Here is a 23,768-nt window from a genome sequence, read left to right as displayed (position 1 = left end):
GTTTCCTATTTAGAGTTGGACACTGTGAGGAGGTGGGGACTGATTATATAAACACATAATCAAGTCACCCTAAAAACTTAATTGCATTCTCACACTATTGAGATCGCTTTCATTCTCAATCTTGCTCACCAAATTACTAGTGTGTTCTCTGTGGGATTCCATCAGTTTTCAAGGATTTGTGATATGGAGTTCTTCGTGGAGAAGCTTTTCAAGATATCTAGAGATTCAAGAAGATTGTTCAAGTTCGTAAAGCTTGTAACCAAATCCATACGAGATCCTTCCGCTTCTTTCCCATCTCCATTCAGGTAACAACCTAATAAGTGGTAATTTATTTACATTGGTATCAGAGCCATTAGGGTTTTGGTTCGCTTTCAATTTGGGATGAGAGGGATTTGCGATGAACACTTGCAAATTTTTGGGGTTTTAATTTTTGATCCACAACCAGCGATGGTGCACGCTCCAAAGGCAGCACATACTATCGTTGCCTGCTGCAGTTCCGTACAGCTGTTGCACGCACATCAATCTATCGTGCGTGCATCGGCTTGGCTGCGCGCCTGCACGCCTTGAACCTGAGCTTTTTAATTTTGCTGATACAAATATTTATACAAAAAATAAACAATAATGATTACCTTTTGAATTGAAAATTAATCATTGTGTTGAATTGAAAAGCAATCATAATGTTTTTTTCAAAAAATTTTGTAATGATTACTTGTCAAATTTTTTTTTGAAAAGGAAAAATAAATCATTGTTTTCATCTCGGTTCTGTTTCTTGGTGTGCATGCGTGCATACAACACCCCCTCTTTGCCTGTGTACCCCTTCGTTGTTGCCTATGCCTATGGCTTGGCTGTGTGCCTTGCGCACACTGTGGCAACGGTGTGAAAAGACTATTTTTTATTGCAATATTAATGTGTTGGCATTAATTCTTTTCTTGTTTGGGATTTCTTGAGAATTTTCTTGAGTCAACCCATTCAAGAAAAAAATATTTCTTGTTTGGGGATTCTTGAAAGAGTCTCAATCAAGAAAAAGAGATGGTGTTTGCTTGTTATGGGTCCATCTCTTTTGTAAGATTTCTTGCTATGGTGTATTTTTATGGGTTATTCTTTGTGGTGATGTGGTTGCCCATTAGCAAGAAATCTATGGGAAGAAAATGGGAGAAAGGGATTATCCCATATCATCCCATATTTTTCTCATGTGACATGGAAAATTATTTTGAGATGTTTGCAAATTATCAAGATGTTAATAATATCTTTCCGTGACGGTATTGGTTTTATTTGACTCGTACCATTAGGGATATGATGTCCAACTCCATCCCATGCAACCCATGTTATGTATTTATATTCTATGGAATGGAAAATTTAGTGGTATTTGTGTAAGGGACATGTTTTGAATGTGATGATCTTGAATGTTGGTTTGACAGTAGCAGCCCATAGGTCAATGGTGTAGGCATCCACCCAAGCTAAGCTACATTCATAAAATTTAAATTAGTACGGGTTTTGGGCACAGATATAACAAGGTGCCCTCCCGTGAGTTACAGGTTCGGTTCATCTCCACGAAGAATCAAATTGCTGACATTCTCACCAAAGGTCTAAGCACAGTCCAGTTCTTTTTTTCTTTCTAACAAGAGGCAGATTCGACCAATAAAATCCCCATCTTGAGGGGGGTGTATCAACCGAATTCTCATCTCCTATATTTTCTCCACAGGCTGTGCCCAACCTGATCGACATTATCTCCTATTATCTCTCCACCGTGAGCTGGCTACACCAACCTTATCTTATCTCAACTGACCTTATCTCTCACCTTGGCTAACCGAGTAGGACTCTATGAGATGATATGGTTTACAAAGAATTAAACTCTATCAAGAAGACCTGCTGATCACATGCGATAACACTAGGACTCTATCACCTACTAAGTTGGAACTACTCTTATGTAACTCTATCCAAATTATATATTCTAATGTAATCGTGTGACTACAATCAATGGAAATTAATATTAAATCTTAACAGAAATCAAGTAGGAAGGTCACCAGTACATAGAAAAATTACACGTTGGTATCCCTGAGATTATAGAATTAACCAGCTCAACTCTACCTACCTCTACCTACCATGGATAGAAGCTTGCCCTTCCAAACCTGCAACCGGCCTTTTATCATCCAGTAGCAAAAACAAAGAGTCCTTCCTCACCCTTCCTTTAAATATTTCTATCCTCAAATAGCGAGTAAAAAAACTGCTGCTTAAAATTCCCATTGACCCTGAAATGCGATGTTTCCTTGGAGTAGCAACTTTCCCAAAGAATAACTTACTTTTTTCAAGATTTATTGAACAATATTTGTCATCCAAAAGATTCAGCTAATAGTACGTAGTGTAACACTGTAACCCATGACAAAAAACAAGCCAGCTGTTCGGGTCTTAAATAATTCCTGCTGCCAATCAGACTCAATCAGACGTGGACTGCATGTGAACATAACCATAATTCTTCACGTGTTTACAGAATATGCTAATATAGTGTCTTAGCTTTTTGAGTGGCCATATCAACGTTAATATCAGAAATTATTCATGAAGCTAATGACAGTGTGTAAAAGAGATCTCCTAAAAGTCAAGTTTTTCACACTCTCACAACATATACGTTCCTACTAGAAACACTTATAGAGAATATTGGATTAGGACGTTATAGAAAAAAGAAAAAGGAGAATAGTACAACCCACACAGTGCACCATTAAGACCTGATTCCCCCTTTTCTTTTTGTTTTTTTTTTTGTTTTTACTTTTCTTCTCTTCTTCTTTCCTGGCTTCAATATGGAATAACATCAGCTCAACATAAAGTGCAGCTTCAGCCACTTACAAAAAACCAAAAAGAAATGTAAATTCGATACAGCTGAGACTTACATGCATGGAATCAGTAAGATACGAAATTTCCCCCTCCTTCCTATTTTCCAACTCAACACCTCTGGAAGCTATGTGTTTGTGACCATCTATCTATATATCTATATATATATTACCTAAATGTCACCCATGAAAATAATGTATTCAATCAAGGATGCTAACATAAAAATAATGGAAATCCTCTCTATCATTTCAATCATGCTCTTCACCATGCCAACCCGGTCTTCCTAAAGTAAATTCCAAGTTAGGATTCTTGATGTCCAAATGGGATCCTAGAAAGCTTTTCGACCGGCTGAAGTCGCTCTCCTGCGAGGATGAATACATGTTATTATCTCATGTTCCCAACTTAAAATGTGCACATAAGGAAGCTAATTGTGAAAGTTATTTTTCTTGGCATCCAAACATAGCCTTAGGGTGGATGTAATGGATGTAGATCATTACCTCAACTTGGTGTGAAGATCTTTGTTGGGAGGAAAAGGTTGAAGGTCTATGCCCATCCATGTCACTTGAATTAGTTTGAAGCCAAGATTCTCTAATGCTGAAAATTATTCATGAAAGAGAAAAGTCAGTATTAACCAAATTTGGCTATCTACTATCTATGATTCCCTATTTAGCATTCAAGAGGAAGTATTTAGGAGGGTAGCAAATATCAATGAATGACAAATTTGACACATTTAAGTTCAAGATTCTTTGGAGCAAAGAAGTAAAACACATAGGCATTATTCTAAGGAAATAGGCATTTTTTCCACAAGAATGGAAAAGAAGAAGATGAAGAATGAACAAGCCCATAGGGGCAAACAAGCAAACACAAATAACTGCCTTACCTAGGAGAACAATCTCCAAAACCTAACAACATAAGCAAAGAAAACAAGCAAGGGAAAAAAGCTTCTCCACAGGCCAATTTCATATGGCCTGCACACCCCACTGTTGGACTGAAAATCAGTTCATTTCTGACTCTTATTCTTTGATCTCCAATCCACTACTCTTGTTCCCCACACCAGACTGAATATCCATAATAATGCAAGGTTTTGTTCTCATCTTATTGATGAAAATTTTGAAGTTTCTCTCTTGCCAAATGTGAGCAATGGTATTACCAAAAGGCCTTTAAATGTAAATTCAGATCATCAAGAGGTCGAGTTATAGGACTTATAGGAAAGCCTTGTTGGGCAATGATGATTCATGATAAGCCGAGGAGTCCATGGAAGATGGATGTAGTTCAATATGATTTTGATAAATAAACCTCCTGAGGAGTATTGAACTGCAGGCCATATTCAGTACCAAAAACAAGAACAAGAATTAGAAGTTTAATCTTGAAATAACCTAAATGGGATGTCCCTTAGAGGCTAAATGTGCAGATTGTTATAGGGTGAAAACTCCTACTCTTTCATGACTGAAAAAAAACAAAATGTCTGAAGCTAAAAAAAAAAAGATGCCCATTAAAAGGGTTAAAGTGTTAAGAAAGACTATTAGAAATAACAGTGATGATAAAAAAAATTTTGGGGGGTAATAGAAAATATATTCAACGAAGCCCTAAATCTACAAGAAGACCCGACGGGAAAGTTGGGAGAGAAAGTTTCCTAATGTTGCAGTCCCATGGAAGGTGGGGATGACATCCAAAATGGGGGCAGGGATGCTCCAACTAGAAATAATGTGACAGTTTCTTCACAAGTCAGGGACAACTGCAATATCAAAACCCAGTTTGCTTCTAATCTCAACCCCAATACAATCCCATATTTGCTGAAAAGTCCTTGATTTGTCGGTCCTTCTTTGGGGTTTCCTCTCATACCACATGTGATACACCGCCGCATAGAAAGCGAGCTTGTTCACTTGATCGCAGCAGGTTTTCCCAATAAAAGATCCCCTAATCCATTACCACTCATTCTAAAATCATGAATTTGCCTAAGACAACAACAACTCAGCCTTATCCACCAAATGGGGTCGGCTACATGGATCCTTTCAAAAACAAAGTAGGAAAAGCTGAGGTCCTAACAAAGTGAAAGTAAAGTAAGAGGAATGAAGACTAAAAATGAACAAATGAGATATGAAAAGTGATAAATGGAAAAGGAAAAATGAGAGAGGAAAGAGTCAAGCACAGGAAATCAGGAAAACCTCAGCTACCCGGTGTCAACAACGTGGATCCTTTCCCTCCAGTAGGCTCTATCTGAGGTCATACTTGGCACAAGACCCAGACTATGCATGTCATTCTTCACAACCTCACCGATGGTCATTTTAGGCCTGTCCCTATATCTTTTAGCTCCCTTAATCGGAATTAGGTCACTCCTCCTTACTGGGGCATCTCCAGGCCTCCATTACACATGGTCAAACCACCTCAGACGACATTCTCAGAGCTTATCGCTGATCGGAGCAACTCCCACTTCAACTCTAATACGTTCGTTCCTCACTTTATCCTTGCCTAGGAGTTTGCCAATATTTCTAAACAATACCAGCCCATAAATGATGAGCATAGAGACAATCAAAAAATAGGTGCTTAGTTATCTCACTACCATTCTAGAAAAGAACACACGAATCAGATGCAACGACTAGGCAAGGCTTGAGAAAGGGCACGCCAAGAAATTGAAACTATGCCTCGGGGATGTTCTTAGGAAACAAGACCACTGAAGCCACGGAATCACCCAAATGCCTTTCCTGAATCATATCCCATGTTGAGGTTGAAGAGAAGATCTCGGAGTACGAGACCCCAATGCAACGCATTCCCACTACCATGAGGCCTCCTTTGAATGGAAGGGAGGGCGGGCCAAGCAGCTTGGAGGAGAGGGGAAGGGGTAGGACCCGGACACTAGGCCCCAACTCAACGATCAATGAGAATAATTTAATCGTCTGTCCCAACATCATATCGAATCCAATCGCCATAGGTGATGAGAAGAATCCCATGAGGCGCCAAGGTTCAACCCAAAAGAGAGTAGCAGACTCAAAGTCAATCGCAAGGATATTGCATCCTTCACAAGGCCCCTCAACTTCACCATATGCTTCTAGACCGAAGATAAGTTCTGGGAGCAATCAACCATCCAAATGAAGTCCTTCCAGAGAAACCAGTAATAGATCCCTTCAATCCATCAGCTTCTAGACCGAAATAAAATGTTAATTGTAGTAACAAGTAATGCCAAACTCATAATATTAGTGTTGCCATATATGGTTGTAACCTTAATAAGTATCATCTATGGCAACAGTAGCTTAAACAAAAGGTCTAATTAGTTTGAATAAAATTAGTTTCTATCCTCAGTCCTACACTACATTGTTAGGTGCCTAATGAGGCCCACTCTAGTGTATGAGCGCTAGATTGGACCAACCTAGTATGGATAGGTTAACGGGCTTGATTTAACGTGTTCTATCAACTTTGGAGCTTTTGGCGTATTGGTTAAGTACCTAACATTTGGTATCAGAGTTGGGCATCACGTCATCAGTTTGAGTCACGGAAAGGGCTACCTAAGAGAGGGCTACCTGAAGTAGAGTGAAAGCCATAAAAAAAGGGCTACCTGCCGTCAGGCAAAAACTCTGGAGCAGAGTGGAGCTGCTTGGAAAGGGCTACTTACTACCAGAGTAAAAGCTGCCTAGAGTGAGAGCCGCCGAAGACGACGGTGCGGAAGCGTGGTGGTTTGTTATGTACCTAGTGGGGCCTACTCTAGTGTATGGGTACTAGATTGGACCAGCCTAGTATGGGATAGGTTAAAGAACTTGATTTAACGCGTTTCATTAGCTTCAGAGCTTTTGGCGTATCGGTCAAGTACCTAACATACATCTTGCTAGTTACTAAGGATGAAGCCATATGATTTCTTTAATTTTTTTCTTCATCCTCTATTGTTTCCAACTAATTTAGTAGCTTTGTGTGCTAGAGATAACCCTCTGAGGATTTCCTTCTCCATCCTCTTGAAGTTCCTTATTGATTTTCTTCTTTTGAAACTTTCCCCGTACACCAGCTAACATGAATGATGGTTGTTCCTATTCAATGTTGTGGCCATATTTTTACAGGCTCATAAAGTTCCATTTAGTGGGCCAGGCCATGTCCTGACATTAATTTCATGACATGCTCTTTTGCCTCATAACATAGACATTGCTAGTCTCATCACAACTATTCATCAAGCTCTTTTGTTTTCCTCTACAATTCTATACTTGAGAGAAGAAATTACATTGATTTTCTCTTCATGGTATACTTGAGGAGAAAAACCACATTGAGGAAATCTTCATGTTCCAAATCACATTTACCAGATTTGGAGTTTATCCATATATACAACTGGCTAGATTTAAGATCCTTAGGCTGGCATTACTTGACCTCATCTATAAGCCAAATGAATAGGCATATCTCACTCACATCACCCTTATTCATGTCTTTACTTAGTAGTTATTAGCAACTAAAATAACAAGTTTTTTCATATGATCAGTTGGGCTTCCTGGGTACAAGACAAAGTCCGAGGGAGGTCTGGGTATCCGACGTGTGAAGGAAGTTTGCAAAGTTGGAGTCCTAAATCTTATTTGGAAGATTGCTTCGAGGAATCGCAACATTTGGACCAAGTGGATTTATGACCGTTATCTCAGTAAAGAATCTATTTGGATAGTTGGTTGCTTCCAAAACTCCTCTTTGGCTTGGAAGATGATGGTGAAGCTTAGAAGCCTTGTGAGGGATGTTATATCATTGAATATTGACAATGGGGAACTCTTCTTTGGCTCGATCCTTGGTACCCTGAACACTTACGGAGATTGGATAAGGTATGATGTTGGGCGCACCGAATGGCTTTAGTATCTTCAATCGTTGTGGATGGATCTTGGGCCCCAAGCCCTGCCCCTTCCCCTCTGGGCCACCATTTCTTCCTTTAAAAGGAGAACTAGTGGCAGTGGAGATTCAGTGAGATGGGGGGCCAACTCCTCTAGAATTTTTTCTTCAGCCTCAGCATGGGAGCTGATTCAAGAGAGGCATCCTATGGTCCCTTGGCTTTTGGTGGTTTGGTTTCCAAAGAACATCCCGAGGCATAGCTCCATTAGTTGGCATGCTCTTTTCCCAAGCCTTGCCTACCATGTTGTTGCTTCAAGCTAAATCAATCCCTCTATCAAATGCATGTATCCTATGCTGGAACAATATAGAAATGACTGAACCATTCTTTGATTGCCACTATGCCCATTATCCTTTGACTTGTATTCTTTGGAAGTGTTGGCTCACTCCTAGGCCTATTTAGAATTGTCAGCATGAATGACAGTGGATTTTGAATTCTTTTAAAGGGTAAACCAGCTACGATCTGGTGAGCAAGCTTGCTTTCTGTGTTACGATGTAGTATGAAAGGAATCTCTAGAGATGGACCAACAAGTCGAGGACTTTGCAGCAAATTTGGGATTGTATTGGGTTTGAGATTAGGAGTAGGCTGGGTTCTGTAATTCTATCTGTTCCTAACTCATGTAGAATCCGTCACATTGTATCTAGTTGGGCCCTCTCTACCCCCTTCTTGGCTTTCATCCCTCCCCTTCCTAAGGGTCTGCCGAATTCAGCAGCTTCCTCCCCCCCCCCCTTCCACTACAAGGTGTTCTTATTCTTTTTGTGCTTCGTGTGAATATAATTGATATTCACCAGAAAAATAAATAAATAAGTAAAGAGAAAAGTTCTAATTTGATCCTAGTTATTACTAATAAATATATCTTATAATTGATGCCAACTACAAGTTGGTTGGCGGGATTGCTAGTTAAGTGCATACCCCCAAGAGGTCAAGGGATCGACTCTCCAAGATTGCATATGTGCCATAAAGGCACCACCTCTCCCCCTCCCCCCCCCCCTTTGGTAGTTGTAGGATTCTGTTTAGGGGTGCAAGTTTGGCCATTAGGGCCCCACCCTGACCCGCCCTGAGCTTGAGCATGGCCGGGGTTGAGATATCCTGACCCTAAGGGTGGGTAAGGGTTGGGAATTTTTGGCCCTGAGTCAGGGCATGGCCAGGATAGGGTTGAGGCCTCAGATTGAGCCTGGCTCGGCCCAACCTGACTCTATCTTCTTCTTCATGTTCTTTCTTCTTTTTTTTTTTTTTTTTTTTTTTTTGTATTCCTTCTCAACTTGGCCAGTCCATGCATCGCCCTCTACCCCCATGGTTAGGGCCAATCATAGTCAGCTTGGCCCGACCTTGAGGATGGGTCAGGGTTTAATTTTTCTAGCCATGAGTTAGGGTCGGGCCTGCACCCAACTAAGGAGACTTAGGTTTGGGCTAGGGTTTTAAAAGACCCAGCCCAGCCCAACACAACCCTGTTGCAGCCCTAATTCTATTGGCTTGTCTTAGCCTTCTCTTCTAGCTTAGATTAGATTAGGACTGACAAAAAAAAAAAAAAAAACTACAAGTTTGATTCCTTTTATAATTAAAAAAATAAAGGAATATGGCAGTCCCAAGCGTAAGAGTTTGGGAGAGAGGGACAGGTTTTGTTTATGACAGAAGACTTCAAGGATAGAGCCTTATTCAGATTCCTCTTTGAAATATGGTTACATATGCACTTAGCATATTGGGTAAAAATTAGTTTATGACGCATAGAAATTTAGTTGTATTTTTTTTTTGGGTAGAAAAATTTAGCTGTATTATATAGCATAGTTTATGTGGTTTTGTAGTCTATATACAACAAAAATCAAAAGTACTAACAAAACCAAATCAATAAATTATTTAATATAGTTAACTCATTAGTTAAGTGATATTGGTCATTGTCTTCTTGCTTTCTTTTAGTGAATTTTTCAATTTTTATTTGCATTTGAATCCATTGGATACCCTGTCATTCAATAACTCCATGTCGGTAGGATGGATCAATATTGATTTTCAGGCCGGGAGTTTTGGGCAACCAAGTCCCTAGATTGACGTGCCTGGTCTGGTTGTTCTTGAACTCTGTGTGTCAAAATCCGGCTTTTAGGACTTTCATGTTGACAAAGCCCTATTTCAGGGTATATTGTCTCTTGTTTCTAAACTTTATCTGTCTTTTGCATTGTCATCAACCTTATGATTACACTCTAAGAAGAGAAATAATAATCTAATAAAACCATACTTAAAACTAAGTTTAGGATTAAGTTTTCTTTCACCAATAGAGGATAGTTCACCCATCATCCTAGGGTTCACAAACACCTCCTAGGATTTTTGTATGTTTTTAAATACCCTCCCGATATCATTTCCTGCCCTGTGGTGGGTGGAGGGAAATTCGATCCTAAACTTTATTATAAAGAATTGATTACCTGACATTTAGAGTTCAAGTGTCAAACATCAAACTTCAAGAACAGAGGATGATAATGCAGAAAATTATATAAGTCTAATCTAATATTGAAAACCATACAAGAATTTTTTGTATATAATGTGACACATCAGTTATGTTAAAACCTATGTATATCATCATTTCTAGTAGTAAAATCTAATGGAAAGTATTTATAGTCTTTTCTTTGCTCCATGAAAATTTATATTTTGTCCATGCAGTAAATTATGAGGTAAATCTATTACAAATAATAGATACATTGTAAATTCCTTAAAGCAAAAAAAAACAGAAAAAAACCAAAGATGTAGTACCTCTCCTAAATTTGGTTCTATAACCAACTTCCGGATGTGATATTGTTTATGCCAAGATGAAACAAGAGAATGTTTGATCAAAATTTTTATGTTAAATAAAGATATGGGTCGGCGTTCACTGTGGGGGAGCGTGGCACTTGTGTGTGTGGAGCCAATGAGAGCAAGCAGTTTGGCATCACGGGGATGGGATTTCCATCTTTCATGTGGGTCAGGCGATCATTTTGTCCCCTCTGTGGTTCATTTCATAATGTCATTCAAACAAATCTTCTCAGGGTCTTACTTTTACAACTCATGAAGCTCGTGCAAGCCTTATAGCTTACCCTTTATTCCTCTAGGAAGAATCATGAGCATAAATTTCAAATCAATTTTTCTGTGTTCCTAAAATTCTTTCTCCCTATGTTTATGGAGACAGATTCTTTCAAATCAATTTTTCTGTTCTCCAAAAATTCTTGAACCAAAAAAAGAAGCTCTCTTACATATAATGAAAATTCTTAGGAGAAAGTGAGGAGACATTCTTTACAAGAATATGTTTTCTGCTAGATATGGAATGCTCAACTCTGGAAAGGAGGGAAGGTGGGAAGTGTGGCTTACACAAAAGTATTTATAGATGTTGAATTGCCGGACCCTAGAATGGGTTTCGCAAAGTCCTTCTATAGATGTCTGAAATTACAAGAAAGGACAGCAACAACTCTTGTATGCCCGAGTTACACACGAGAAAAAAAAGAAATAAAAAGAAATGGAATCAAAGAATAAAAGTATTCCAATTGTTACGCCTCTCGATATTCTTGTCTCCATGAGGAAGAGAATACAATCAAAGCTAGATTACAATCATCAATATTGAAGATAAAACTATTTTTTTTTTCTTTTCAAATTTCAAAGTTAAAACATCTTTGGAAAGACCTGTAATTCCTAATGAGTGTTTCTTGTTATGGAGTCTTCCCTTAAATAATAGTGGTGATCAACCTTAGATAAATGACACAGGCATTATTGTTTTCTTTATCACAACTCACAAGTGTTTGTGTTAGGAATTTTATGCTTGATTGGGGAAGGGGGGGGGGGGGGGGGAAGTTAGCCATTATCATGTACTACGGATATTTTTTCCCCTTTTTTGGGGGAGTTTCTGAGCAGGATTCTTAGAGAGCTTGCACCTTCCTCCTAACCTCAAATGAGATAGAATCCCAGATTTAAAGTTCTAGATCACCTAGCCCAATTCCTAAGGTTTTGTACCACCAATAAAGTCTAAACAAGATTTCCCTTTAAAATTTTTCTTAATCCACTTCCAGTTATTGAGGTGACCCGACATCAGATGTGGCTGCTCCGACTATCAAGGATAAAAGCCACAAGAGGTCACCCCACTTTGAACAAATTGGTTTTAAGATGGAAGTTTAATATGGTATCAAAGGAAAGCAAGTACGTTGGGCTTCCGTCGATGATGGGCCATGTTCCACCCACGAAGACAGAGCCCAAAAGGCTTGAACGTAAGGAGGAATATTGAGATAATCGAACATTAACTGTGGGTGCTCCATCTATCAAGTACAAAAGTCACAAGAGACCACCCCACTTTGAACCAATTGGTTTGAAAAGCAGAGATTATTAATGTAAGCATATTCATCGCAATTTTTGTCCTCAAAAGAAGCTGTTTTTGTTTGTCATCTAGTATATATGCTATGTTTGACCCTCCAATAGTTAAAATTCAGTCTTTTAATTAGTAACATTAACCTTTTTCCTTTCTAAGTCATTTCCTGGTCTCCTGTTAACTATATTTTAAGATAGTCAGCAACAACTTGAACATTATTAAAGCCACCTATTGAGCATTTAGTTTCCACTACTTTTGATTTGCCTCATGCTATTGAATCAACAACAAAAATAAAAAATAAAAAAGAAAAAAAAAAGAAAAAAAAAAAAAAAAAGGGGGTAAAATATGATAAGGTAATCTAAACTATAATAACTCAAACTATGAAATAAAGTAGAGCTCATAAATTGAAAACGAGTAGACACAGTTATGGGTGTAGGGGTTCCTTCCCCTCTTTTGTTTCCTTGTATTCATCTGGGTATGCCTAGACGTTAAACACATGTATCCACCTTTGGCATTGGCATCAACAGGGACCTATACCCTACGACAAGGACGACAACCTGAAAACTTAAAAACAATATCTCTGAGGAAGATTAGAAGGAAAATTAGAGACAGCAGAAAGTCCAAATGTGACTGCCTCTTTAGCAATCGGAAAAGATTCCCTATAACAATGGGAGATCTTTCACCAAATATGATTGCAAGGATAACCATTACTGGCACACAAAAAGTATGATAATCTAATCCTCTATCGGTTTATATCACAATATTTTATATAATATTGAGATATATATTAAGGGAATATCTTACGATGGAAAATGCACTCCAAGAATCAACATAGTATGATAATCTAATCCCCATGTTAATATAATGTATCAAAGTGCACTAAATCATTACTTTTTACTATACAATTCATGAGCTCCTACGTGACAACGTGCAATGATGTTAATAATAATGATATAGTATTATAATACACTTAAAAGAAGGGAGCCCTTGAAGTCAAGGAATGGGTCTTTTTGGTCATATATGCAATCTCCTCGTGAAGAGAATAAGAACCTATATATGTTTCTATTTAAAAAGAGTAACAAATGTAGTACTAGTAGTAATAGTAGTAGTAGTAGTAGTCGTAGTAGTAATATAATATATGTAGATGTTAACTGTTAAAAGGTAAGGAAGAGAAAAGTGTGGAAGTGGTTCCTTTCTTTTCTTCAATCAGAACGTTTTATGTTGTATAAGGTTTTGCTTTTAATATCTATGGAAGCTATATGTATGGCATCTCTATAGTAAATCGAAAAAGAAAGATAATTAAAGAGAAACACAAAAAGCAAAGGCTGCCACAAGAACTCTTTTAGAAATTCTTCATAAACTTAAGATATATAGACGTGGATTGCATTTCCTAAGCTAAGGTTACCCATGCAAAAGGCAAAAAGAGAAGCATTAATCAATCTATCTATCTATAAGCAAAAGAGCACGTGCAGAAAGAGAGAGCACTTGGGTTCCATGGGAAAGAGAGAGAGAGAGAGGGAAGGGTACCTTGAAGAGTTACTCCACAAAGTAGTGGTAGAAGGGTAATCTGAGTCTCTGTGTATAGATCCATCTGATGATCCTCTTTGATGATCAATTAACCCTGGTAAACTAAGATCACCAGGTGTTGGCGTGATATCTTCTTCTCCAGACCCATCTGATTGGCCTACAAGAGAAAACTAAAAATAGAAATAAAAATTCCTTGTAATAAGCTTATAGAGGAGAGTGGTTTCTGTGTAATAAAAGTAAAAGTGTGTATATATCTCTGTATGTATGTACGTATATTTGTAGAGTGGTTGGAGAGAGAGAGAGAGAAGAAGAAGAAGAAGAAGAAGAAGAAGGGATCTCAAAATGGTAAAGAAATATGGGGAAGAGAGAAGATAAGGCTGCTAAAAGAAGGGTGAAGGCTAAGCAATACGAATTACCTGAGGAAGCTGCAGGCTTGTCAGTGGTCTTAACAGTTCTATACATCTGCAAAGGCAAAGAGAAACAAAGACTAATTAGTGAAGAGGAAGAAAATGTGAGCCTGATGAGGAAGGAAGGAGTAAGAAAAAAAAAAAGAAAAGAAGAAATAAAAGTAGAAGGGAGCAAATAGCCCTCGTTTCCCCAAAAGAAATAGAAATACCAATAAACAAAGAAATCAGGAAAAAGCCATTAACCAAAATCGAATCAGATGGTTCTTCTCTCTCTCTCTCTCTCTGCTTTTTTGTTTTTTTCTTTTCTGCATAGTTTCTTCCTTAACCACGAGGATGATGTTTGGTAAGGTCAGTAATGACCTGTATTATTGTGAAATGATGACTACTTTTTCACTTATCATTCTTGTGCTCTCTCTCTCTCTCTTACTCCCTCTGTCTTTCTGTCTCTCTCTAAAAGAAGAAGCTGTCGTGTCTCAGAAAATCAGACTATTCATTCATTCATTCACTCTCAGCATTCATCGAAAACTGTGCCGGATGAATAGATGAAGATCTGACCGGCAAGAGAGAGAGAGAGAGAGAGAGAGAAACGGGAGATTTTTTTTACCGTTAGCAATAATACCTGTAAATGACTCTTAACATGAGCTAATGTGAGATCTTTGACATCCATGAGCTCAAGAACAGATTTTGGAGTAGCTCCTGAAAACCAAACAAATACATATATATCAGAATAAAATCTAAACAATAATCGATAGAAGGAAAGAAAAACAAAAAAAAAAAAAAAAAAAAAAAAACAACCGAATACCAAGATCTGATTTTTTTATTTTATTTTATTTTATCAAAGTTCAAAATTAGATAAAAAAAAAAGGAAGAAATTAACATAAGAGGTAGAGAAGGTAAATGCTCTACTTTCATGTCCGCCAAGGAGCTCAACTGCGTGAACAAACCGAGCATGAAGAGTGCTTGTCCAACGCATACGCGGCGCTCTCATACTCCTCTTCGCCGGTAGCTTTGGCATGAATCTTGATCTAATCATCCCATTAGAACCCTCTGAAGGCCCCATCCCATACTGCTGGTGGTGGTGGTGGTGGTGGTGGAGGTGGTGTTGGTGTAGGTTGTATTGATGGTGTAGTTGTTGAGATTTGAATGAATCCGACGAAAACCCATTAAACTTTGACGCAGCCGCTGCTATCCGATAAGCTGTTGGCGATGAAGAAGAGTTGGTGGGTCCAGAGTTTAAGATTGCCGCCATGGGGTCTAAACCTCCTGATAGAAAACGAGTAGAAGGAGAAGCAGAAGAACAAGAGGAAGAAGCAGAAGGTGGTGATGAAGACCAAGAAGGATAAGACGACGACATTGGGTAGAAACACATCTTTGGATCCTTCTCTCTTGAATGTTCCAGAGGCATAAAAGGGAATGAACGGCTGTGATAGACTGGAATCCCTTTTATTGGTCTCAATCCTTCTGAGACATCATGGAGTGGTGAGGCCCCAGGATTAAGTCGGTTTCTGTTGTTAAGATTGTGAAGAAGCTGTGGTTGTTCTTGATGCACTGCTTCATCTTCTTTACTTCCTCTTGTGAAGTTTCTCCTCCAACAGTTGTCAGATTCCAAACCATTTCTTCGGTTTGCTAGTGAAAGCTCTGTGTAAGCCTGTGAGTCGATCCTCACTGAGCTATCACTGTTGGACCTTAGACCTTCCGGTTGTCGCCAAAGATCGAACCGGTTGTCGGGTTTGTTGTTGCCATTGCACATGGAAGAAGGAGCACTATTAGGAGGGCTAATGTGTAAGGAAAGATCAGGAGCTGGCATGGAAGAGGATTCGACAAACATTGTCGATTCCAGGAGGAAATTTTTTGCTCGATTTCAAAACAAAGTCACAGTGATTGTCCAGTTCTAAGGTTAAACTCAATTGGGTATGTGGGTTTTTGAAGTGGGTCTTACTCCTTACTTACCCTTAGTCTACCAAGGGGAGATAGTGAAGTAACAGAAGAGGAGAGAGGAGAGTGAGGAAGGAACACCTTGGTATGCTCAAAAGGACTTGAGATTTGAGAGAGAGAGAGAGAGACAGAGAGAGAGAGAGAGAAGAAGGGAATTCAAAAGAGATTTTTAGAGAGACAGACTAGAAAAGAGGTTTTTAGAGAGACAGACTCTTCTAGTCTTCTCTCTTCTTCAAAAAAACAGACATGCTCGAGAGGAAGAGAGGGAGAGGAAGAAGGGAAGAGAGACGGATAGGGAAATAGATGAGAGGGGATATGTATGTTGTTACGCAATGAAAGACGAATTAAAAAATGAAAAAGGCATGGAAAAGGAGAGGGATTTGGGTCTGCGTTCCTCGAGACTATATTTCAGAAAATGACACTCAAACTAGGCCCCTCTCTCTCTCTCTCCTTTTCTCTATGGTCTGTAGTCAAAACACGCAAAGCAGCAAACGAATGGACCATGGACTTCCTTCCCCGGAGACGACGGGTTAAAAAAAAGAAGAGAGAGAAAGAGAGTCTCCTATGTGATTCCTTTCCCCCCACCGTCTTCGCTTCTCTCTCTCTGTAGTTGTTTGTTTTTTTATTGATGGACTTTTATAATTCTATTACACAATCAGGTGGGTTTCAAACTCCGAAATGGGTTTTGCAAAATTTCGTGGGATAATATTTTTAATAGATTCTCGGGAGAAATTGAGAAGGACGATGTAATTATGGAGTCATTGACCTGAGTGACCCCCACAAACGGTTGTTTGTTTGCTTTCATATTGTTAACATCGTAAACCCTAATTCCACAAACCTTCTAATTCCCTTTCATCCTCCCAAATATTCCCCTTCTAATCTTTCAACAACAACAACTCTTGTCTACCATCATGGATGGTTTTTATTACGCCATGCATCCTCCCCCCACATGACCTTCCACCGCCCCCCCAATTGACTCCAACATGAATATATATACATTTCAATACCCTAGGTTGAATTGAATCCCACCCCACATATAATAATATTGAAGCCCTATTCTTCCACTCTTGAAATTAGTACCTCACTCTCCTGTCCTCTCCTCTCTGCTCTTTTAATGCCCTTTACTTCGGACCTGGCTCTCTTTCAGTCGTAGAGAAAGCTAGAAGATCTAACCCAACAAAAATAGAAGGAATTTTGATTATTTCATAAGGGGGCCCATCTGTGAATTAACCAAAAACACCCTTGCTATTGTTAGGCTGAATCTTTCAACTCGTGTCACGGTTGAAGGAGAGCCAAATTCAAAACCAATCCCTCATTTCATAACTCATGCAACTTTTCTTTTCTTTGGTTTGAAATGAAACATCCTTACATCCATGTCTCTCTCTCTCCACTATGTAGGGTCAACTTTGAATTTGGAGATTGGACCCGAATGCTCAAAACAGTCAATGGATACTACCCGTCGGCCGATCAATTTATTCTTTTTCAACGGTCAAAATTTATTAGCCAATATTAATATACCATCACTGGCTCATTCATTGGACATTGTGCATTGATGAAATGGTGCATACTTACTGCGTCAGACGACTAGAACGTGACCCCACAGCCACATGTTTGTGCGTGTCTGTTTTTGTTTCTTGTACCATTCACATTGGTACAAGTATATTCTGCATAAAAAAAAAAAAACAAAGTATAACTACTGTACATTCTTCATAATCGATCTGGACCATTCAATTAGTGGGTCCTTTTTAGATGATTTGATAGAAAATACTTGAAAAGTTAAATTAAGAGCTTAATTACAACCATTCAAAATTAACAAGTAACAACCCTAAGCACTTAGCATCCCATCATTGGTTAACCAATGTTGACCAATAGTATAAGTTTATCTCTGTTATTATGCATGTATTTATGACACATGATTGAGATCAAGTGGCCAGGATTTGTTATGCTAGAGAGAAAACCTTTTTATCGAAAGGGCGAGGGGGTGTTCTGGGAATTTGGCTCTCCTTCAACTGTGGCGGGAGCTGGAGGGTCCAGCCCAGTAAAACAAGGGGGGTTTTGGTCATTTCACAAGTGGGACCCAATTACATGGAAAGCAAGGGAGTGTCGATCATTTTGGGTTAGGTTGTGTCTGGATACAAGTACACGCCTAGATGCACGACTTGGGTGACGTTCTTTCTCTCATATTTATATATGGACAAGAGATCTCTACTTGGTCACGTGATCTTTACACAAGCGTCTGGGTCAATGGAGGAGCACGCCTAGGTTTTACAGGGGACAGAGACGTCATCTCACGGTGCTCTGTGAGGCGTAGGAAACACCACCAACTAGAGATCTTTTTCCCTTTATGTATATGATTATTAGAAAATGTATGTATACCTCTATGTATGACTAGTATGACAAATTAAATTTAAAAAATACAAAGAGAGAAAGCTCGATTTTTCAAGCTAGGAGTAGCCTTTGGGAACATATGATATATGAAGATTTCTTATTGTCACCTCACTCCTATGCATCTCATTAATGTCATGAAATATAAAAAAGTTTATCGAATTTGGTATTCAATTGTAGGAGGGAGATCAATATCTTCTTAAAAGAAAAGCTTAATCTAAGGAATCCTATCACATGATGCAATAAATATTAAACTTTTTGTTGAATGAAATCACTTGGAAAGGTCCAATTTACTTCTTCGATGCTCTCTTTAGATTCTCTGATGACATATACCCATCTTCTCCAACTATCTCAATGACTCTTCATCATCAACTTTGAAATTTTCTACAATTTGCACATTATGGGGTTTAATGTCAGTGACTTTAGTTTGAACTTTGCCGTGTATTCTTTTATGAGGCTCGACTAAAGTAGATGTTACATGTTTGTGTCATTTGGAAACTACAAGAAGGTGTTTCCATTTTGAAAATTATTACTTATTATACAGGAGTGCTTCAGAACAGGAAATTCGTTGGAAGTTAAAAGCCCGGCCCTTCAGTTTGGTCTGGTCAGAATTTTAAGAAATTCTATCAAGTTGGATAATCAGAATTTTTGTACATATGATATTCAATTTGGTTCAATCAGAATTTTCATACATTCTTCAAATGCTTCCAACCATAACCCTACTAGGAGAAGAATAGGTGAGCAATGTGTTTTCAAAATTAATATGGGTTCCATATATTCCTTATACCAAGTTTCTTGTTCTTCTTACCTTGAATTAAATTATCATCTGGTGAATGAATCAAAATTTAGGTACTCAATTCTGACTTCTTCAATGAGGTAGTTGAAGAAGGTCCTCCAATACCTATATGTGTTGGTGGGCATTACTTGTACTCAAGTCTTCATCTCATTAGTGTGTGCAAAATGCAGTTGGTGCAAGGAGATCGATCGAGCTATTAAAGTACGATCAAGATTGATAAAGGGACCCTGATTCAGCAATAAGCCCTACCTTTTAATATTGGGCAGAGAAATCCAAAGACTATGATGGGGGAAGTATAAGTATGTAGATATCCCCATTTTATAAACACTTCATTTGAATTCATTCTTAAGTGTGTATGTTTAATAAAAACTGCGCAAGGTTTGTTCTAGATTCTTATAAAAATTTAGATTTAAATCAAACTTAGGCTGCGCACATTCGACCTGGAATGTATTCCAAGAATGCATACTAAACACAGCTTTAATCCTTATGTGACCACCTCCCCCCACCCCCCAACCGAAAAAAAAAAAAAAAAATTGGAAACATAAAAGAACAGTTTTTTTCCCCAATTAGGACAACAATATATAACTTCTAAACCTTTAATTAAATAGACTTTAAATACATGTAAAAGAAAATTTTATCATAAAGGTGTGGCACTTTGGAATGTTTATCCTCTCCTGTTACAGCACGGTGCTGTAACGCATCATGCGGCGCTGCAGAGGCGATGTGAGACAGCGGGCCCCACATGGTGCATATGGCCTCTGCAGCTGCTGCACGATGCGTTACAGTACCGTGCTGTGACAAGGGATGATAACGATTTGGCACTTTGTCAAATCCAATGAGCGTTAGTCGATCGGGAATGGGGAAAATATTCTGTTTTGGCATGATAGGCAGTTTGGCCCCTTCCGTAACAGATTTATCTACCTTGCACCCTTCTATTTTTTACGATCGTCATACTAGAGTCGCTAATTTACTTCTAACGGAAAGTGGGTGTTTCCTTCCGTCTCATTTGATTTTATGAAGGGTATCCTGGAGGCTGTGGAGGCTCTTCCCATTCCGGGATTTCAAACGGAAGATGTTTGTAGCTAGTCCTTATTTTTGATGTGGGGGGGGGGGGGGGGATTCACTATAAAGTCAGCATGGAGACTCTCAGAAATCCTAAACCGAAGGTAAGGTGGGTTGGGCCAAACAAGTTTGGGGTTCTCACCTCCTTCCGTGCCAAACTATTTTTGATTGGAAGCTTTTTACACGACAAATTCTCATGTGATGATAAAGTTAAGGACAAGGGCGTCTGCTTACCTTCAAGGTGTGAGTTGTGTTTACAGCATGAAGAATCCATTCAACATACTTTTTTGGAGTGTGACTTTGCTAGGTTCCTTTGGTCATCTCTTACAAAGTGTTTTAGAGTGACTTGGCCAACACAATTTGAGAATTTCCTACTTCTAGTTAAAGGGTGGTTGTAGAAGTCTAGAATTTTGGGCCTCAAGGGTGCTTGTACCTCGGGGTTCATTTTGATTCCCTATTTTATTTGGCTTGAAAGAAATTCAAGAAGATTTAATGCTTTTAAGAATGGATTACTCTTCAGGGCTTCCTGGGTTTCATTGAGCGAAAAATTACTAATTGTTTTCAGGAAGCCAACCTAGTAGTTGGCTTCCTTGCAAAGTCGGCAGCAAAATATGAAGTTTCCACTCTCATAAATTCTTGGCCTAGTGCATTGGTAGAGGAACTCAGGATCAACGCTGAGGGAAGACCAAGATTCCAGCTGTCCTTTTTAGTTTTCACTTTTGTTAGACCGTGCAAAGCAGTTTGCGATATCTAGTATGTTGTTCCTTTTTTCGGTTGCAAGTCTGTCCCTCCTGTTGATGGCTATGCCAAAGGTGGAAGGTGCTGACTTTGTATTTTGTGTTTAAGTTTCTGGAGTTGGCCTGTGCATCTTTTTAATTCTTTTAATTCATTTAATACAAACGATCTTTTAGCAAAAACAAAAAAAAAGAAAATTTTAGTATTAATCATGGATTCACAGATTTTTTAGGATTCCATGTTTCATTTTTCTTTACTTTATGGTTTACTTAGTATAATTTCCTTCATATTTTAGTAAAGACCAATGTTTGGTTGGTGATACCAGTTCATAAACCTCTTGATTTGGTAACCTAATCCCCAAATTCTTTTGTTACTTAACATCAATCATTGGAGTCAAATTGACTAATATTAACCTCCAAATCTAGGTGAACAATCATTTATAAAATATTTTACATAACTCTGATGTCCCACAATGTCAAAGGCTATTGTAATTAATATAATGTATGTAATAATTAATTAAGTCAAGTGTAAGGTTGAATCTCAAACTCACATCGTGTTCATATGCTTTACTATTGATCTTATTTTCCACATAAAATGACTAGCTTCAAACTCGATTGTCTTCACCTTTACAACCACCCCTATTTGCTACGGATTTGAGTTTGAAGGTAGTAATGATTTCATGTGGAAAAAATTGGCCATGGTTAAAACTTAACTCCAGTGTTCACCCTTCTTGGAACCCTGTGAAGGCGATTTTTTTCTTTTGGTAGCTAGTATAGCTACTTATTAAAAATAAGCAAAACAGAAAACCTACATCCTTTCAACTGCAGTGCATCGAGTATATATATTGTCAAATTCACCAACTCCATTTCTCTAGCAAAAGTGAGACTTTTTTTTTTTTTTAATCCCAAATATTATTTGGGACCTGGGAGCCCCTAGAATTTTATTAATTGAAATGAAAGCATACCAAAACAAGTGCAAGGGGAGGACATTGCCACCTTACCCCAACCCAAAGGCGATACATCTCTCAAAAACACTCGAAAACCCCAACCCTTTGCAAGGAATTCAAACAAAAATAAAACCTACTTTCTAAGAACCGGAAGACCGGTTTTGTCCTCCCAAAGGATTTGAGGAATGTCTCTTCTGCAAAGTGGATAGTCTTATTGGCTGTTGTTTCACAAGCTAACTTTGCAAGCCAGTCTATCGCCCGATTATTTTTCCTGAATGCAAACGTGACACAAGCCCAAGAAGAGTTACACAACTTCATGATCTCATGAAACCAATACTATCCCTTCCAAAGATTACACTTAACTTGATTGACCATTCTAACTGTCATTACCAAATCCGAATTTACCACCAAATCCGACAAACCAAGATCAACACTTAAACTCAACCCATTCTGCAATGCTCTTAATTCAGCAATAGAATTAGTACCTTCCCCATAAAAATTAGAGAAAGCCACCAAAACAACCCCCTCTTTATTTCTAACAACTCCACCTCCACCACTTAATCTAGGATTACCTTTGCAAGCACTGTCAACATTAAGCTTGTCAGAGCCAAAAGAAGGGCACCAATACACTGGAATAGGGGGTTTCCACTTCGACGGGGAAGGCTGTAAGCCAAAACAGTCAAGAATTAACACTTCTCTTGATGTGGCCAAAATCTTAAATTTTGCCGAATGAGGAATGCCTCTCACCCAATCTTTAATCTTATCAATGATTGTACCTGCAGTACGAAAAGTCTCGCCATGTCTTTCTATTATTCCTTTCTTTCCAGAGCTCCCAAACAATTAGAGAAGGTAAAACGCCAAGAATAAAACCACCCAAGATCTTAAAGCTTACTAAACTCTGCCAAGCTAAAATTTGGGTTCTCACCTCTTGTTAGTGAATCAACTCCACATCAAATAATTTTGAAAAATAAAGCCATACCTTTGACACTGTCCCTCCCGCTATTAGGCAGTGAGTTGTTGTATCCCCCCTTGAATTCCCGCAACACAGACATTTGGAAGCCAAAGGTATGCCTAAAGACATTAAAGAGTCATCAATGGCAATCTTGCCATTGAGAACTTTGCCAGGTGAAAAATGCTACCTTTGTGGGCATGAAACGATTCCAAATCCACTTTACATAGGGAACCATAGTCGCCTGCTGTCTTACTTCATTCCAGGCAGATTTGGTGGTAAATTTACCATCAGTGGAAGGAGTCCAAATTAACTTGTCGTTCTTATTGGACAAAGCATATTTAAAATTGTTGATGTTGTCCTTCACCTCATTCGAGTCCATATGGATTAAAACCTCTTGGTTCCATGTGCCACTCTCATCAACAGCATCCTTGACACACAGAGATAGGTCTACCTGCATAGCATTATCCACAAAGTTGTTAAAAGGTCCTATCCCTAAAAAATTGTCTAGCCAAAAATAAATATTGTCTGATCCAATTAGCCACCTAGATCTAGTCAAAATAAAATCCTTATAGGCAAGGGCACTTCTCCATGATTTCGACCCGAGCCTATTCGGTTCGGCCAATGTCACATGAACATTTTTGAAGAATTTTGCTTTGAAAAAATTACTCCACAGGGATTGGTCATGTACAACACGCCACAAACCCTTGAGCCTTAGTGAAAGACTTATGTCCTCCAAAAGCCTGATTCTCAGTCGTACTTCTGTCAAAGGTTGACATACTTTTTTCCAACTTACCTAGTGATGTCGATTACCCCATTCTGAGCTTCCCCAAAGAAAGTCAGCACAGATTCCATAAATTTTTTCACTCATCGATCTTGGAAGCTCTATTGTGGCCAGAACATAGGTAGGCATCAAAGCTAAGACATGTTTAACAAGAATAATTCTACCCCCTGCAGACAACAATTTCCCTTTCCACCCTGCAATCTTATTTCTGATTTTCCCCAAGAGATCATCAAAAAAACATGTCTTAATCCTTCCCGTGAATAGAGG

The 23,768-nt window shown here is 38.6% G+C and overlaps 2 protein-coding genes across 5 annotated transcripts; both read right to left on the bottom strand.

Moving 5' to 3' along the window:
- Positions 1-2,984: 2,984 nt before the first annotated feature.
- On the bottom strand, positions 2,985-15,854 carry LOC122666636 (transcription repressor KAN1-like). Of its 4 annotated transcripts, none has more exons than XM_043862671.1 (7): positions 15,795-15,854; positions 14,816-15,759; positions 14,529-14,605; positions 13,919-13,964; positions 13,503-13,659; positions 3,321-3,417; positions 2,986-3,185 (listed from the first exon to the last, which is right to left on the bottom strand). In XM_043862671.1, the coding sequence occupies exons 2-7, from the start codon at positions 15,735-15,737 to the stop codon at positions 3,072-3,074; spliced, it is 1,413 nt and encodes a 470-aa protein (XP_043718606.1). In that variant the 5' UTR covers positions 15,738-15,759; positions 15,795-15,854; the 3' UTR covers positions 2,986-3,071. The 4 variants fall into 4 exon arrangements, with proteins under 4 accessions (XP_043718608.1, XP_043718606.1, XP_043718609.1 ...); XM_043862674.1 differs by having other exon boundaries at positions 14,816-15,248; positions 15,312-15,848; XM_043862673.1 differs by having other exon boundaries at positions 2,985-3,185; positions 13,503-13,650; positions 14,816-15,848.
- A 6,250-nt stretch (positions 15,855-22,104) lies between these two features.
- LOC122668617 lies at positions 22,105-22,568 on the bottom strand. The gene is made up of 2 exons (XM_043865157.1): positions 22,545-22,568; positions 22,105-22,431 (listed from the first exon to the last, which is right to left on the bottom strand). Exons 1-2 carry the CDS (start codon positions 22,566-22,568, stop codon positions 22,105-22,107), a joined length of 351 nt encoding a protein of 116 aa, XP_043721092.1.
- Between the last annotated feature and the right edge of the window lie 1,200 nt (positions 22,569-23,768).

Source organism: Telopea speciosissima, chromosome 7, assembly GCF_018873765.1.
Source record: "Telopea speciosissima isolate NSW1024214 ecotype Mountain lineage chromosome 7, Tspe_v1, whole genome shotgun sequence".
Taxonomy (NCBI): Eukaryota; Viridiplantae; Streptophyta; class Magnoliopsida; order Proteales; family Proteaceae; genus Telopea; species Telopea speciosissima.
The sequence above is the reverse complement of the archived record's forward strand: the minus strand, read 5'-3'. Positions and strand labels throughout refer to the sequence as shown.

What these genes read in the sequence shown, in the direction of transcription:
- LOC122666636 (XM_043862671.1), bottom strand. Translation starts at nt 15,737, where the DNA reads ATGTTTGTCGAATCCTCTTCCATGCCAGCTCCTGATCTTTCCTTACAC. An exon ending in GCTCCTTGGCGGACATGAAA is followed by an intron (nt 14,606 to 14,815) that starts GTAGAGCATTTA and finishes TTTGGTTTTCAG; the next exon opens with GAGCTACTCCAAAATCTGTT. An exon ending in TTGTGGAGTAACTCTTCAAG is followed by an intron (nt 3,418 to 13,502) that starts GTACCCTTCCCT and finishes AATAATTTTCAG; the next exon opens with CATTAGAGAATCTTGGCTTC.
- LOC122668617 (XM_043865157.1), bottom strand. Translation starts at nt 22,568, where the DNA reads ATGGCGAGACTTTTCGTACTGCAG. An exon ending in CGAGACTTTTCGTACTGCAG is followed by an intron (nt 22,432 to 22,544) that starts GTACAATCATTG and finishes TTTGGCTTACAG; the next exon opens with CCTTCCCCGTCGAAGTGGAA.